Source organism: Acomys minous, assembly GCF_964271855.1.
Source record: "Acomys minous genome assembly, chromosome: 11".
NCBI lineage: Eukaryota > Metazoa > Chordata > Mammalia > Rodentia > Muridae > Acomys > Acomys minous.
In genome coordinates, this window is record NC_140492.1 from 89,968,290 (window position 1) to 89,985,381 (window position 17,092).

At 37.1% G+C, this 17,092-nt stretch overlaps 1 protein-coding gene across 2 annotated transcripts in view; it reads right to left on the reverse strand.

Moving 5' to 3' along the window:
• Positions 1 to 17,092, reverse strand: part of XRCC4 (X-ray repair cross complementing 4) — a 192,905-nt gene that overhangs the window by 23,843 nt on the left and 151,970 nt on the right. Inside the window, exons 8-9 of one of the 2 annotated variants that reach the window (XM_084801151.1) lie at positions 14,865 to 14,946; positions 9,998 to 10,051 (exon numbers count right to left, since the gene is read on the reverse strand). The exons of the other annotated variant lie outside the window; for it this stretch is intronic. Of the exons in view, the coding sequence (XP_084657277.1) occupies positions 10,013 to 10,051; positions 14,865 to 14,946 (121 nt within the window). The 3' untranslated portion in view covers positions 9,998 to 10,012. Of the gene's footprint in view, positions 1 to 9,997; positions 10,052 to 14,864; positions 14,947 to 17,092 lie in introns of those variants that run through there. 2 annotated transcript variants of the gene reach the window in all.

Consider the following 17,092-nt stretch of genomic DNA (forward strand, 5'->3'; position numbering starts at 1 on the left):
CACCCATCCTCCAACTTGCTCAAATTCACATTCAAGACACATTTCGCAGCCCACTTGAGTACTGTGTGGTGTGCCAAACTATAATACATCAGATTTCCAGTTATCTTTGCTATTACTTTGGTACATGATCACAGGGAAGCAACTTCTTCATATGTCTCACTTGGCAAAAAATTAGCAGACATATGCTTTCTATAAATAAAAAGAGAAACTAGAAATTTTATTTAATTTATTTTTTCTTAGGATTTCAGGTTCTTGGTGGTGTTATTGTTCAGACCAAGTTTCTTGATTCCTTCAACCGATGAGAAGATTGTAACTTTGAAAAAGCTTGACTGACAGCTCAGAGGCTCAGCTTCTCCAATGTCCTGGGAAACTGTCAATAACATGAAATGATCATCCTTTTATTTTTATTTTTTGGTAACACTGGAAGTGTGTGTTCTTTCACCATATGTGATATTACTATTAATACAAACAACTTATATTATTGATGAGTATGACTAATTAAAACTTTAAAAACAATGAATATTGTTTTAGAACTTAAAGGTTTCATTACTTAAAATATATATGGAAATCGTAGTTTAGTTTCATAAAACTTACCATATTCATTTTTAGTCTGCAATTTTGCATTATTGATTGCTAGGAAAACTCTCACTTCCGCTATGAGACCAGTTTAGGCTTTCTAAGTAGCTTCACATAACTCAGACTATCAACGTTATTGATCCTGTATTCTGTCTTCCTTTCCCGTATCCATCACATTCTCAGTTCACGAAAACTTTAAGATTTGGATCCACGTCTGTTATTAAGGTCATGATGTGATATTTGTTTCTTTATGGATATTGTAGAACAGCACACATTTGGCGGTTTAAAACAACACATGTTTACTCTCTCACAGTTCTGTCTTTCAAAAATCTAAAGTTACTATTCTTGAACAAAATAAAGTTGTCAAAAGAAAAGGCTGTGTTCTCTCTCTGCCGATGAGGAGACAACCTGGTCCTTCAAGTTTTGGGTTTCTGGGATTGTGACAGTCCCTGGTGTGGAGCCTCACTTCACATGCTCTGTTCATTGACCACACTGTTATTTCCTTCCCTGCCTCTGTGCTGTCTCTCCCCTTCCCTCCCTCAGGACACATGCCACAACATTTGGCTCACACTGAGATTCCAATATAATCCCAGGAAAATCTCAACATCTATAATTTGACGACAGAGTCAAAGTCTCTGTCATATGTAGCAAAATCCACCTGTTCAAAGTGAAGGAGAGCTTTCTTTTTCATGCTGAGCCTTCAGTCCTGAGATCTAGCATAGGAAAGGTGCCATATAATTATCAAATAAATGTATTCAAAATTTCCCTGAGGCATCTTTTAAAAAACCCTGAAGTTTATAGAGGCAAACCTCATGGAAAATTATGGGTTTACAGTGTCCATTAGAGAGCAGCAAGCGAGAAACACTTACTAGAGGCTCTTATCGTGTGTCTGCGTGATGTGTGATTTGTATGTTTAAATGGTGTGTGATGTGTACTGGGTACAAGCATATCATGGTACGTATGTGAGGCCATCAGACAACTTTGTCTTTGAGTCAGTTTTCTTTTTTGACGTTTGAGGGGGTTTTGGGGTTTGAAATTAGTTGTTGGGGTTCTGCAGCAAGTGCCTTCACCCACAGACCTATCTTGGTGGGCTCAGTACTCTTTATTGATCACTTTTATTCCTTTGTCTTTTTCTTTTCTTTCTTTCTTTTTTCTTTTGCAGCACTGGGAATTATACCCAAGGTTTGGCAATGCTACATCTGAGACGCACACTCAGCTTGAGCAGGGAACTTTTTGACGTACTTTTTGTGTCATTACAAAATTTCTGATGAAACCAGTGGTAAATTTTGCAATTCTAAATAATGAAGTGAAACTACTATCAGTGTACTGCAATCATTAATAGTGACTATTAAATTCTGTTATCGTCCATATCATTTGCATTTACATTTAAGTAGTCATCACTGCTTCCTTTTCTCTGAATAGAGGCAATAGAGTCTATAGCATACATCAATTCCGTATACAATTACAATATTTTCTTATGGAATGAGTGACCTTCTTTGACAAGGCTGTGATTAACTCAAAGCTACATCAGAACACATTATATTATCTTTACCCATTTTTAGAGTTAGGGTTCTGGTTTGCTTGGGTAGCATAATTTTAAAGTAGTTCATGCCACACACTACGATAATGATATTTAAAGGAGCATATATTAAGCTGATGTTTGGTAAAGAAAATGTCTAGGATATTTGGGAATCAAAAGGGATCTATAGGGAAAAATGATCAAGTAATGATTAAATAACAGTATTGGAGAATGATCCATTTAAGATTATGTTATTGGCTGGACATAAAGTGTCTAGAAATTCTGTACTAGGAAAGCTATTAGCAATAAATTGTACATACAGACTATTGTCTTTAGGTAAAATATAGTATGGAAAGGTACATTTTGTGAATTAGAGTATAATACTTAGAAATTGGTATTGTCAGAGAGCACTGTAGGCAAAGGGACACTCTGTCCAAGGGATCCTGGTAAAGATCATGCTGCCCATAGTGGAGGTAAAACAGTGCAAGCAAGGGGGAGAAAAGACTGAGGAAAGTTCTGAGTTATGTGGAGAGCACATGGGAATCGTTAAGAAAAAAAAAAACAAATATTCTGTATCATGGAAATATACACAAGCTATTTTGTTTTCATGAAATGTATATGTTCTGTGTATTAGAATATCTCAGGCGACAGGGTCAGCACCATGAGTGTCCCATGATCCCACTAGTGAACATTAACATATGATCTTCAATTGTAAAAAAAAAAAAATAGACAAAGACCCAGAGGTAAGGTGGAGTAAAGATCAAGTTTTACTTCTCATTTAATACTTCCTGTACCACGGAGGTTCGAAAGCCACTGCTATTACTTGTACTTTAAAAATCCAAGAATATTACCCATGTTTACGATACTAGCCTGGTATCCTTGGAGGCAACTATGTGGGTTTCACTTATTATTTTTAGTGCAGCAGTAAACATGGCTGTGAAATGATGTTTGTAGATGGACGTGGAGTCCTTTTGGTATACATACAGAAGCACTGTAGCTGGGTCAGGAGGTAGTTCTATGTTTTTTCCTCCCCTGAGACAGGGTTTCGCTGTGTTGCCTTTCTATGTGTAGCCTTGGCTGTCCTGGACTTATTTTGTAAACCAGGCTGGCCTCGATGTCACAGAGATTAAAGGTGTGCACCACCACATCTGGTTGCTTTTAGTTTTTAATTTTGATTTTTAGCTTTTATTTCATTATTATTTTGTGTTTTGCCTGCATGCATGATTGTGTACCATATGCGTGTGGGGCTCATGGGGGCAAGATGATGGTGTCCAGTTCCCTGGGTTTGGAGCTGTATGCAGTTGTGTGCTGTTCTATCATTTGGGTGCTGGGAATGGAACCCAGGTGCTCTGAAGGAGCTGCCAGGCTCCAAGTTGCTGAGGCATTTCTCCAGTCCCTGGGTGTAGTTTTTAGGGAGGTCATCATACTCATTTCCATGGTGGTGTCACAGTTTATGCTCACAGCATCAGCCTATAAGTGATCTTTCCCACAAACTTGCTAGTATTGTTTGTCTTCTTGATGCTGGCCCTTCTGCCTGGGATGGTATGGACTCTCAGAATGCTTTTAACTTGCATTTCCCTGATGACTAAGGACGCTGAATCCATTTTCAAATAGTTACTAGCCATCTGTGTTCCTTGTTTGGGGTATTGTCTCTCCAGCTCAATAATATATATATATATATTGGACTGGGAGGTTTGAAGATAGTTTTCCTTAGTGTTGACTTTTTATAGTCCTCTATATTTATTAGACTTTAAGAAAATGTTTTATTTTTGTGCCTCATCCATTCCATTCCATTGGTGTGTAAGTTTTTGTGCTATTAGCATGTTGTCATTGCCATAATGATAGCTAAGTTCTGTACGTTAAGAAGCAACTGTGGAGAGATGGTGGGATGATTGGACTGAGCGAAGAGTTCCTCAGAGGAGCACACACAAGAATTTCTCTCTAGATTCAAACGTTCTTATTGGTTAGAGTTTTGTTTTTCAAGTGAAGTTTTGCAGGCAGTTTTTTAATGAGCAAAGTAGTGAAGAGTTGAACGGGGCTGAGAATGAGGAAGAGGGCATCAGCCGCAACCTTTGACCCATTACTAACTTTCTTGGCCCTTCAAGATATTCACGAATTTAGTCATGATTCACGAATATAGTCACAGACAGAGAAATGTATAATATAGATAGTAAGACACAGAACATATCATGTAATTTTAAAAAGGCTTTCTTCTAGAAGCAAGGATTTTATATGGTGTTCATTCGAAGTCATGTGATTATACAGAATTTCCAGACCTTCTATGGCTCTATCCGGCTCATCTTGTACAACATATGCATCTAACATACACATACACATATAAATGACTCGCAGATTTTGTGGTATTTTATAGTTCTCTCTCACTCTTACTACTAAACCTACCTTCGCAGCTATATGTTAATTATGTTAATGTGCTTTCTGTTACTTGCACATATTTCTATTTCCACATTTCTGAATCTTTCATGAGAGTTTTTTTTTTAACCTCACTCATAACATTTCCAAAATGAGAACTGCACCATTTGCGTAAACTTTCTGACAACCAAGTTGCTACCATGCCCCCAGCCTATGACACTCAGCTTATGACATTCTTAGAACAATCAAATATGCTCTAATGTTTTCTTAAAACATTAGCCCTACTTTGTCTTTAAAATGGCTTTTTAAATTATTGATTTTCCCTTAGCTAAATTATACAGAAAGGTGTGTTAGAAAACCACGGAACCCTCAGAGTTAAGGACCAATGTTTAGCCACTATCTAAACACCAAAACAAATGCTTAAAATTACTGGCTTGAAAAAATGGAATTAAAAATCCTATTAGAATTCTTGGAACATTCACTTCTCATATTCTTCCATTAATGAGTATATCAGACTAAACTACTCTAGAAAAAAGCTAAATTTATTTGCATCGTTTGGCTAGAATGACCCTGTACTATGCAACAGGAGAGAGGGAGTAAAGTTATATTTCCCTGTTTCATGGCAAACACGCTGGAGGCCAAGGGCAATTATCCCTAGATCCTTCCTCCCATAGACAAAGGGGTGAGCAAAGAGTTGAATGCTGATCCATCTTACATTGTGACATTTCCCTTTCTCTGCTTCCTCATTTCCCTTTCCTATTCTGTTCTACGATCTCGCTTATCATGGGCTTCATGGAAGAAAAGAAACCACAAAGGATGACTCAGACTTTCCAGTGTCTCTACTGCACAAGTTCGCTAAGCTGCAGCACTTCACCAGGGTAGGATCCTGTTGCCTAATCGCCCTCGCTGGAGGCAGGGTGGGAGAGCTCTGTGGCTTTGCTCACGTCACCCACTTTCCATCACTGCCATGTGCTGCCAACTCAATTTGAGAAGTTATAAATCCTGCAAACTGTCATGCTACAAGGGGTGCACACTGTATTAAACCATTTCTTTGTTACCAGTATTTCCCTTTGATTAAGAAATTATTCATACTAACTCGAAACTGATAATAATTTGGTATTTTCAAAGTCGTTATAAAGAGAAGAATACACAACTGAAAGAGATTTGCCAATCACTTGATGTTTTTATTAAGTTTAGCCCTGTGTTGAAATGTGACTAGATTGCCCAATATGGGAAATTAATAATAGCCTTGATCTCACGAACTAAAGTAATTTTCTTTCCATATTTGAACTGAGATGATGGTATGGATCTTCTTTTGTAGCAAAGAGAAATTTCCTTGATTGGAAAGATTACATTTACCTGTGGATTTTAAAAAATTCTTGTGTTTCATATGTGTATATTTTGTCTTTTTGCAATATTCAAATAAAAATATTTCTTTTAATTTTTAATATAATAATGTAATCACATTCCCTCTTTCTCCTTTTCCTCCAAATTCTTCCATAAACCCCCCCTTGATCTTTTTCAAATTCATGGCATCTTGTTTCATTAATTGTTGTTAATATGCATTTAAGTGTATGCATAAGTTTATATGTATATATATACATATATTACATATGTACACAGTCATAGGCATAAATACATAATTAGTATCTGTTTAGTCTGTATAATGTTGCTTGTATGTTTTAAGAACTGACCATTTGGAACTCTACAGCCAATTGTTTTGCTCAAATCCATCACTATATAATTCCTTCCTAATTCCTTCTCCTATCTCCCTGCCTCCTGTCCATTGCAATTCCATGTGCTTTGTTTTTCCCACTTGGTGGAATTAGTACCTGTATGGACATGGGTTTGGGGATATGATATGCAGTATACATATCATATCTGGGAACACATTTCTGAAGAAAACTGACTCACAGCACCAGCAGCCGTCATTTTCCAACAGCTAATGGTGCAAATCTGTGAGTGTTTCTGCCCTCCATGCTGGGATATTGGCTGATTTGTTCTTGGGTAAGACTTGACCATGCAGTCAAAGCCTCGGTGAGTTCTACTTCTGATCCCTAGAACTTTTTAGCCATCCTCTTCCTCAATGTATTCAGAGCCTTGGGGTGAGGGGTGTGACACTGATGTTCCTTTAGAGTTGAACACTCTGCAGTCTCTTGTGCATAGTGACCGGTTGTGAGTCTCTGTACTAAGTGCCATCCACTACAAAAAGCTTTGCTGATGAGCATTTAAAGATGTCTTATCCTATGGGTATAAGGGTAAGAACTTTATTTCTATGTTCATCTAGGAAACAGTAGCACTTGGTTTTCTCCTCTGGTTTAGACAGCCACGGTTTCTTGGAACAGTTAATGGTGCAAGGTATAAGTTCTGTCTTGTGGAGTGGGCATTAAATCCAACCAAAAAGTGGTTGTATTTCTAAAAAAAAAATTCATGCCAGTATTGTACTAGTAGGCAAATCTCACCAGCCAGTCAATTCTGTAGTTTGCATAGTTAGCCGTAGGTAAGTCTGTTGATTACGTCTCTCCTCTTATAGCCCTATGAAAGCTACATTAGGAACGGTGCTTCCAGATTGATTTCAGCTTGATTTCTCCATGTTCTATGACCACCAGTGAGCAAGTATCTTTGTAATAATATATGGAGTACTTTGAGAATATACTCAAGAGTGGATAGCTGTTTCATATAGTAAGTGTATTTCTCGCTTTTTAGGAACCTCCACACTGATTGCTACAGCGCCAAGCCAAGTTTTCACTCCTACCAACAGTAAATAAATATTTCTTTTTGTACTTACCTATACACTGTTTGCTGTTATTTATTTTTTGATCTTGCCCATTTTGGCTAGGGTAAGAGTAATGTCGAAGTAGCTTTAATTTGTACTTCCCTGTTGGCTAAGGATATTGAACAGTTCTAAAAACAATTCTCTCTAAATAGGTTTTTCAAGAGCAATTTTAATCTAAAAACATGGCTACTCTGGCAAGGATCACACCCAAAGACCTAGGTCTATGTGATCTGGCTGCAATGCAGACATGCCCATAGTACACAACTTTAATCCCTCTGGGGGGAATTTAGTACACATCTTTAATATCAAACAGTGATGTCCAATTGCAGATGAGACAAAGTGAAGAATCAAAGATTTGACACAATAAGTCAGAGATAGGCTATGCCCAACTCTCACAAAGACAGGCAGGAAAGAGTAGACAGTTCATGAAGATCATACAGTAGAGTTCAGTACAGTAATGTAGAGTTCAATTGAGTGCAGCTGAGTTTGTGCAGTTGAGTTCTTGGAGGTCAGATGCAGTTTTTCCAAGTGGAGCAGTTCAGCCAGAAGCTGAGAGAAGCCAGTCTGAATCAGTCAGCTTGAAGAGAAGTTTGAGCCAGGACAGCTGAGTTGAATCAGACAACCAGAGTTTAGAAAGAACTAGAGAAGGTAAGTTTATTCCTTAATAAGTCTTGGAGGCTGAAAACATTATAGGCTTAGGTTAGGTAATGGAGGCTGGAAGTTGAAGCCTATAAGGCCTGGGCTTGAAAAAGCTTAGGTTGTGTGTAGGCTAGAAGCTTCCAGGCCTAGTCCTAGGGATAAATAGAAAGAAATGCTCTGGGCTCGGCCCAAGCCATGAATTAGTAAAGTTTGTATATGACTCTTATCTATCCTATCTTTTAAGGAAATAAAAACAACTTTTTACAATGTTTATACTCTGCATGTTACCAAAAGGGATATGTAAACACCAAGCCACCCATAAACCCTTTGATCTACAATGGTGTCCAGTCTGTAAGATATGTTAGGACAATAGTGGCACAAAGGTTGTGGAAAGAGTTAACCAATATCTGATTTGATTTAACTCCCACTCCACAAGACTTTAACACATACAGGGCACTGCTGGGGTGATCAAGATCCAAAGACTAGATATACCAGAGACATAAAGTAAAACAGAACACTCCTGTTCTACTGAAGGAACACAGCAATAAACTGGCTCCTAATGACATTCTGCTATGCTTGCCTTGTTAGGCCATAGTCAGCAAGGGTACAGGGAAGAGGTGTACAGGAAGAAGAGCGCATTCCTGTCCAGCATGAGCCTTACAAGTCAGGGATCTTTACTAAGCCCAGAGTGCTTGGAAAATGATTTATGAGATCTGGTATGAAACATGCATACACTTACAACTTTTCCACTTTGGGATAATATCTAAGCACTGAATTCTGGTCAAAAATGAATTAATTAGCTCTCATTTTTATTAGTTTTAGACCCGTGTAAGCCAGTATTCTGGATAATCTATGATTTCCTTTCAATCTATGCCAAATCTAACTCTTGCCATACAATCTGGCTGACTATGGCCAACTTCAAAGAAATGAATTTTACTAATGCTTAAATTCTTTCCACACCTCATTTACAATACAATCAAAGTTTCCTCTTAATATATTTGCAATATTTAAACCGAGAAATTGACCGCAATTGAATCATTATCTTATTTCACTCTTAGTTTGCTTCATAAATCACTAATAACATGTAAGCTTAGTGCTGCCTTTTGTCTCTTTAACAGGATTTGTTCTCGTATCACTACTAGTGTAGATCCAATTTTACAAAATTGCAGTACTATAAAATTAAAGATGTTTTAATTGGCTCATAGTAAAAAAGATCTACCATGATTTTATAATAATTTTGAAGTGTTATAAATGATTTCAGCTACCTATTTTCATTATAATGTATTCAAATAACGTTACTTTTGGAATTTCACAATTGCAATTCAAGCTTTCTCATAATAAACCATGTATTAACCACACAGAATATATGTGATGTGTCCTCTACTATGAAATAGTTATTAGATAAAATGGTTTGCTTTAATTTTATCCTCAAATGAAATGTATCTGAAACTTTTTCTGTGCAAACACGCACTGTGACGGCAGCAATACAGTATGGAGGTTGTACTTAAGCTTCTGACTTCAAGTCTGACTTCCCTGTCTACCATTTGCCATTCACGATTTTCCATGCTTCAATTCATCCACAAAATGCAGCTAAGACTACTAACTACTCCCTGGCATCTCTGAAAGATTTAACTGAGAAGACGCATGTGATAAATATATTTGGAATGTTGTCATTTTGACACTGTTTCAGTAGTAGCTATTACTGTTTTGCTTGGGATTATTTTCTACCATAACATTTTTATTGACCATTTGAAAATTTCACATAATGCACCACAATCACTCTTCCTTCCCAGTCACCACAGTTCTGCCCTCCAACCCTTGTGCCCCTGACAAAAGTCCAAGTTTTGTTGTCCTTAGAGTCACTGGAGCATGGACAAATTCCAGATGGCCAGTCCCCTAAAGAAAAGTGAGTCCTTCCCCACTCCCAACCCCGCCAGGAGCCATCAATTGCAGGCAGCTACCCTTCAGCATCCTTATCACAATTTTTAAGTGTTCTCTTCGAAGGCTTCCTGTCTAGGTTGTTACTTTTTTGGGGGTGGGGCGGGGTTGTCACAGAAGCCTTCCATGTCTTTCTTTCTCTATTGTAGTCTATAGTCATCAATCTCACTGCAGAAGCTTCCTCACCTTCACAGTCAGCAGGAGCAGGAATCATGTTTCATTATCCCAAGCAACTGTGGAAGAGGTTTATTTCTCCTTTAATGAAGTTGTTTATGTTTGAGATGAAATGGTTGCATACAAATCTCTTTTCCCATCTGATTACTTGTAACACTGTTCTTTATACTATTAGCAACATTTTAACTTCAAAAGTTTATGATTTGGGAGTTTGTTTCAAACAGAAAAAGAGCAAGAGGGGTATTTGGGAGAGTTTGGGGGGGAGGAAAGAGAAGGGAGGTATGATGTAATTATACTATAATATTAAAAAGAAGACATAATTTAAAAAATCAGAAAAATACCTTACCAAGAGTAAAATGGAGAGACTGAGCAAGCTCCAACTGTTGTTTTGTTTGTTTGTTTTATTTTGATATTTTTGTAAAATGAATAAAAACAAAAACAAAACAAAAACAAAAAAACTTCTGTTAAAATGCTAAAAACAAACAAACAAAACCAATTTGGATTACGCATACATGATGCACACACTACATTTTCCTTTATAACACAGAGAAACTTAATTAGCAAGGAAATTATTTGGCTAAAAATCTGTACAAAGTTAAGACCTTAGAAACGGAACCTTTCCCTTTCCAGGCTCTTTCTCCTTTTTACTCTGCCCTATCCCCTTCTCTCTGTCTCTGAGGTTGTTTACTAAAAGTAAGTGACCTTCCATTTCAATTTTCACAGAATTCTGAAGCATGATAAAGAAGGAAAAAGCCTAAAGTCCCATCAAATCCTGCAAAGGATGTGGACAGTTTAGTAATTACACTGTAAAAAGCCTGCCCTTAGTTAAATTTGAAGATACATTTCACAATATCTGTAGTTAAAAATAAACCTAGACCTCATTAGTTTAAAATATCCCAATATAAACAGTTTTCCCAGGTGGCAGAAACAAAGTAGAGAAAATAACTTGATAATAGAATTCCAAGAGTTCCTAAGAAAAATAAGTATCACATACCTAGTGGTTGCTTTAGCCACAGGTAACAAGCACATGAGAATATAAGGACAACAATGGTGCTCAGATACGGCAACTAACCACGGTACAGAAATAAATTTGTACATCAAAATATAACAGGATATTTAGAAGTTACCCAGATAACGTTTTCATACATGGATGTATAGTCTAATATTGTGGTGAAAACATTCGCTGAAAACCTACTGGGTTTCTGAAAGTAACAGTACACCATTGTTTATAATCGACACTCCAGAGAACCTTTCCCCAGGGAGTGATGTAGTGAGTCTGAAGGAATGGAAGGCATCCCGTTGGCTTTATGTCAGGGAGAGTGGAAACAGTGTGGAGCTGGTGAAGGGAAGTACATTCACCCCCAAATCAGCAAAAGATGAAATCGGTCAGAAGAAGAGTAATCTAAAGGCTGTACACCTAAAGAGACTAAAATGCGAACACACATAAAGGGAGTAAAAAGAGGTCAGGTTGGAATACACATACACCACACACATACTAACAAAGGATAGCTGAATGCCTACATTACCTCCAAGGCCAATAAAACAGCCTTGGAGATAAAGGTGATGTTAGAAATAACCAGAGCTGTTTTATAAGAAACAGAAACTCTGCTCTCCAGGAAAACTACTTTTATCTAACAACATAGTTTCAGTCTGAGCACTGTAAAGCTATGCGCACATTTGTTGCCACAGGAGGGAATTTAACACCTCTCTTTTTACTGAACAGAAGATAATGAACTTTATTTAGAAGAGATATATAACAAGACATATAAATGTGACCCGGCAGACATGGCAGACATATTTCCCTAGCACAGTTAGAGCATTTATAGTGCATCTCACAGTATTCAGAAAAGTTCAAAGTTCAAATTCATACAATGTCAACCAAATTGTCTGTCATATTTGGATCTCCCTGTTACTCTGAAGTCGTTCGTCTTTCTGAGTTCACTCTCTGAAGCTGCAAAGGGCAATCAAGCAACAAAATGCTCGCACTATGGGAGAAACAAAGGGACACAACGCAGCAAAGTGCATTGCATTAAGAGGAAACGCTTGCATTGGGCCTGCATGAACTCAAAGATGAAATGGCATGCTTTCGAATGATAGCTTTGGCAGAAAGCAAAGACTAGCATAGAAAATGGAGATCTAAAACCGGGCAGATGTATCAGAAATAAATGATCATAAACAGGATGGGAAATACACAAAGGCTTGCCCAGATTTGATGGCCACACTTTCACAGATAGTCATGTTCAGAAGAAATGTAACATCTCAGCCACAAAGAGAACTAATCACTAAATACATGGATTTTGGCTTAAAATCCTTTGGCGAACAAGAATGCTAGAGAATGTAATTACTAATTCCTTAAAAATAAGCCACTTAGATACCTGCCTTTAAGGTAAACAGCTTTATAACTTAAGTAAAAGGAACAGTATCTTAATATGATTTTAACATACCATTTCACTATACATATAGCTTTACCTACATTTATGCAGACACACAAATGAGACATTTTAATTTTAAAGTACTGTACAGTCTCACTATTTAGCGCTGTCCACATATAAAACACATCAGTTTCTATACAACCAATTCTCAAAAGCAAAAGGAATACTTTGTGAATAGAAATGACTAAGTATTTAAATTTCTTATCTATTACATGAGAATGTACACACACACACACACCTTAGAAATTTTAAGAAATCAATCTTTGTAAGCATTAAGATTTAAGTAAGTGCAGTTTGTAATTGCATGGGTGGCCACTACCAAATCAAAGTGACTCCTAACTCATTGTGAGAATTCTATTCTTGTGATTTTTAATCACAAATAGAAAAAAAAAACCCTGCTTTTCTAAAAATACAAATCAAATAACAATCAACTGCTTAAAACTTTGCAAAGCCTCTCTAGGCAAATGGAATATTGTATAAGTTTCATTATTAATTGTTCGTGAACTAATAGGATGACCAGGAGTCTTATTTTTACAAAGCTGCCCAAGTAGAACATCCTGTATGGCAAGTTTGCTCATGTTTTTGACAAGCCATATTATCTGTTTGATATCCATTGCTCCTAAAATATTTTGCAAAGCTGATTTCACAGTTATGCTCAGAGCCATGGATGCACTAGAGGCTTCTAACTCCACAATATAATGAAGATAGACATCTGCCCTTAAAGTTCTATGCTGAGACTACTTCAAAGCATCAAAATACTACTTCTGTAAATGCAAAACAAAAAATCAGTCTTTCTTTTTGATCTATGTACTATCTTTTAATTATATGTATCTAGTACAAAACAGCTTTCTAATGTTCCTTCTGTGAATGTAGGAGTTTCAGTATCTCGATGTCACTGTTTTGAGTTCAAGTGTGTGGATGCTTTCAAATGATATTAAAAGTCACTAATAGTTGTTTCATCTGATAACTTTGTATTTGTTCTTAAGCCCACAAAAGTTGGTGCTTACCTATTTATTTTTGGTCAGTTCTGAAAGAAATTTGAAAATACTTGAGAATAACTAGATATTGATGTCATTACTCTATGCATATTTTGTAAAAAAACAATTTAGTTTTGTAGTGTTAACTTAAAGGACTACAGTAGTTTGAATGACAATGGCCTACCCTGACTCACAGTTGAATACCTGGTCCCTAGTCAGTGGGCAGTATAGGGAAAGATGAGCAGGTTTGACCTTGTCGATGGAGGCATTTCACTGGGAGTGGGCTGTGAGTTTTCAAAAGGCCCATGGCAGGCTTGTCTGTCTGCCTCCACTTGCAGAGCAGGATGTGAGCTCAAATACTGTTCCAACACCACACCTGCCTTCCCACTGCCATGTTCCCACCGTGATGGTCATAGACCTAATTTCTGAAACTGTAAGCAACCAAGTAACTAACCACTTTCTTTTACAAGTGGACTTGGTCATGGTATTTCCTCCCAATAATAGAAGAGTAAGCAAGAGTAGGGCACTTCTAAAATCTTCTTTGTTTAAAACTACAAATTATTCTGTATTTATGACTTTTTCTTTTTCTAACTTTTTCTTAGATATTCTAAAATAATAGGTACAGAATAAGTGAATAGATGGGAAAGTTGAGAGGGGAAATAGAACAGATAGTTATTGATGGATGGTGATGGTTAGAATGTTAGGTTTAGAGACTTGAGAAGGAATAAAACTTAATTACCTGAGTGAACTGGAAGTGTAAGTTAGCTACTTTGAAAATGAAAACATAACAGAGACAGTTTACTGCCTGAAGAGTCACCCAAAACTCTCTAAAACATTGGAGCATCATCTTCAGCCTTCTGGTCCAGTATAATTGTAACAGACATATTGCGAGGCAGGAACTATTGAGGACTTGTTTACCTTGTCTTGGCAGTGTTTGGCTGACGACTCTGCCTGCATCTAAGCTTGCCCATTTTTAAGCAGAATTCTGTCGGTGGCAGAAATGAGGACATTTTGCCCAGTGGTTTGTTTGCCACATTTGAAGCCATCTCCGTAAAGAGGTTCTTTGATGCTCATCATTTTCTTTGATGTAGGCTGGGTGCTGCCAGGAGTTAACTTGTCTTGTTGTCAAAGAATCTTTAGAATAATAAAAACATCTCTAAATGCCATATTCTGTATGTCTCTGTGACTTTTGAAGACCTTATTTAACTATTTTACCTTATATATCTATCTATAGAATTATATCTATCTGTTAGACCTATGATGTATAGTCTTGTGATAAAATTAGACTAGTTATGTTTTATTCCTTCTCAGGTCTTTGATGGGGTTGAAGACCAGATAGTTTAGTCTTACAATTAAGCTTAGTTGGCTACGGCTTAAAATATTTGTAGATGTTTCAAGTTAATAAAATTAGATATGATAGATATTGATTTTTAATATTTTATTAATTTATTCATACTACATACCTTATTTCCAGGTTTCAGAGATAGCGCCAGATAGGTTTCCAAAGTGGCTGTACTAGTTTGCATTCCCACCGGCAATGAAGTTCTAGCCATAGCAATAAGACAACAAAAGGAGATCAAAGGGATCCAAATGGGAAAGGAGGAAGTCAAATTATCCCTATTTGCAGATGATATGATAGTGTACATAAGTGACTCCCAAAATTCCACCAGAGAACTCCTACAGCTGATAAACACTTTCAGCAAATTGGCTGGATATAAAATTAACTCAAAAAAGTCAGTAGCCTTCCTATATACAAATGACAATCATGCAGAGGAAAAAATTAGGAAAACTACACCCTTCATGTTAGCCACAAGCAATATAAAATACTTAGGAGTTACTCTAACCAAGCAAGTGAAGAACTTCTTTGAAAAAAAATTCAAATCTCTGAAGAAAGAGATTGAAGATGACATGAGAAGATGGAGTGAGCTCCCCTATTCATGGATCAGGAGAATTAACATAGTAAAAATGACGATCTTACAAAAAGAAATTTACAGATTCAGTGCAACTCCTATCAAAATACCTACAGAATTTTTTAAGGACACTGAAAGTTCAATTCTCAACTTCATATGGAAAAACAAAAAACCCAGACTAGCTAAAACCATCTTGTACAATAAAAGATCCTCCGGAGGAATCTCCATACCTGATCTCAAGCTGTACTATAAAGCAACAGTAATTAAAACAACATGGTGCTGGCACAGCAATAGGCTGGTTGATCAGTGGAATCGATCGAAGACCCAGAAATGAATCCACACACATATGGCCACTTCATTTTGGACAAAGAAGCCAAATCCATTCAATGGAAAAAGGACAGCATCTTCAACAAATGGTGCTGGTCTAACTTGATGTCTACGTGTAAAGAAACGCAATTAGACCCATATTTGTCACCCCACACAAAACTCAAGTCCAAGTGGATCAAAGACCTCAAAATAAAACCAGAAACACTAAATTGGTTAGAAGAAAAAGCAGGGAAAGGCCTGGAATACATTGGCACAAAAGACAACTTCCTGAACAGAACACCAACAGCCTAGGCCTTAAGGTCAACAATTAATAAATGGGACCTCATGAGGCTGAGAAGCTTCTGTAAGGCAGGAAACACTGTCAACAGAACAAAGCGACAGCCTACAGTCTGGGAAAAGATCTTCACCAACCCTACATCTGACAAAGGTCTAATATTCAAAGTATATAAAGAACTCAAGAAATTAAACACCGGCAAACCAAATAACCCAATTGAGAAATGGGGCTCAGAACTAAACAGAGAATTCTCAACAGAGGAATATCAAATGGCTGAGAAACACTTAAAGAAATGCTCAACCTCCTTAGTCATCAGGGAAATGCAAATCAAAACAACTCTGAGACTCCATCTTACACCCATCAGAATGGATAAGATCAAAAATTCAACAGACACCACATTCTGACGAGGATGTGGAGATAGATATTGATTTTCATTCAGAATTTTAGACTCAACAAGATAGGAAAGATGTTTACTTCAAGTTTGCCAAATACAAATAGCCAAATCACTATGAATGTAACATTTATATAATTCCTGAATGTCTCATGGTTCTTTCTGCTATATGTAGCTTATTTTATTTATGTGTAACAGCATAAATGTATATGTTAAAAAAAGAAACATAATAAATGGAAAAAAGGAATAATACAAAATGAAATACCATTCCATTGAGAAAGATTAAAAAATAGAAAAGAGGGCTGGGCGTGGTGGCACATGCCTTTAATCCCAGTGCTCAGGAGGCAGAGGCAAGCGGATCTTTGTGAGTTTGAGGCCAGCCTTGTCTACAAAGGGAGTCCAGGACAGCCTTGGCTACATGGAGAAACCCTGTTGCAGGGAAAAAAAAAAAAAGGAATGTGAGGATTAAAGTTAGGATCACAGAAGGGGGTAAAGGGATATGGGAAGTGATAGTTAAACTAAAGGCCATATGAGGGGTCCTATGGAAACCTAATACAGTAGAAGTTTCCTATAATATATACATATATGAAGCTGATCTAAATGGAATTACCAAATAATAGGAGAGCCAGAGCCCCAGCTGAACATCCCTTGTCACCAAATGAAGCCTCCCATTCTGAAAGTGGATTACATCTAATTGACATGCTGGTCAAAGGGAACTCATGGGAAATCCCAAAGAACCCAGACAAGACTATTGGTTGCTATCCACAAATTGATGGGAAGGTCCTATTG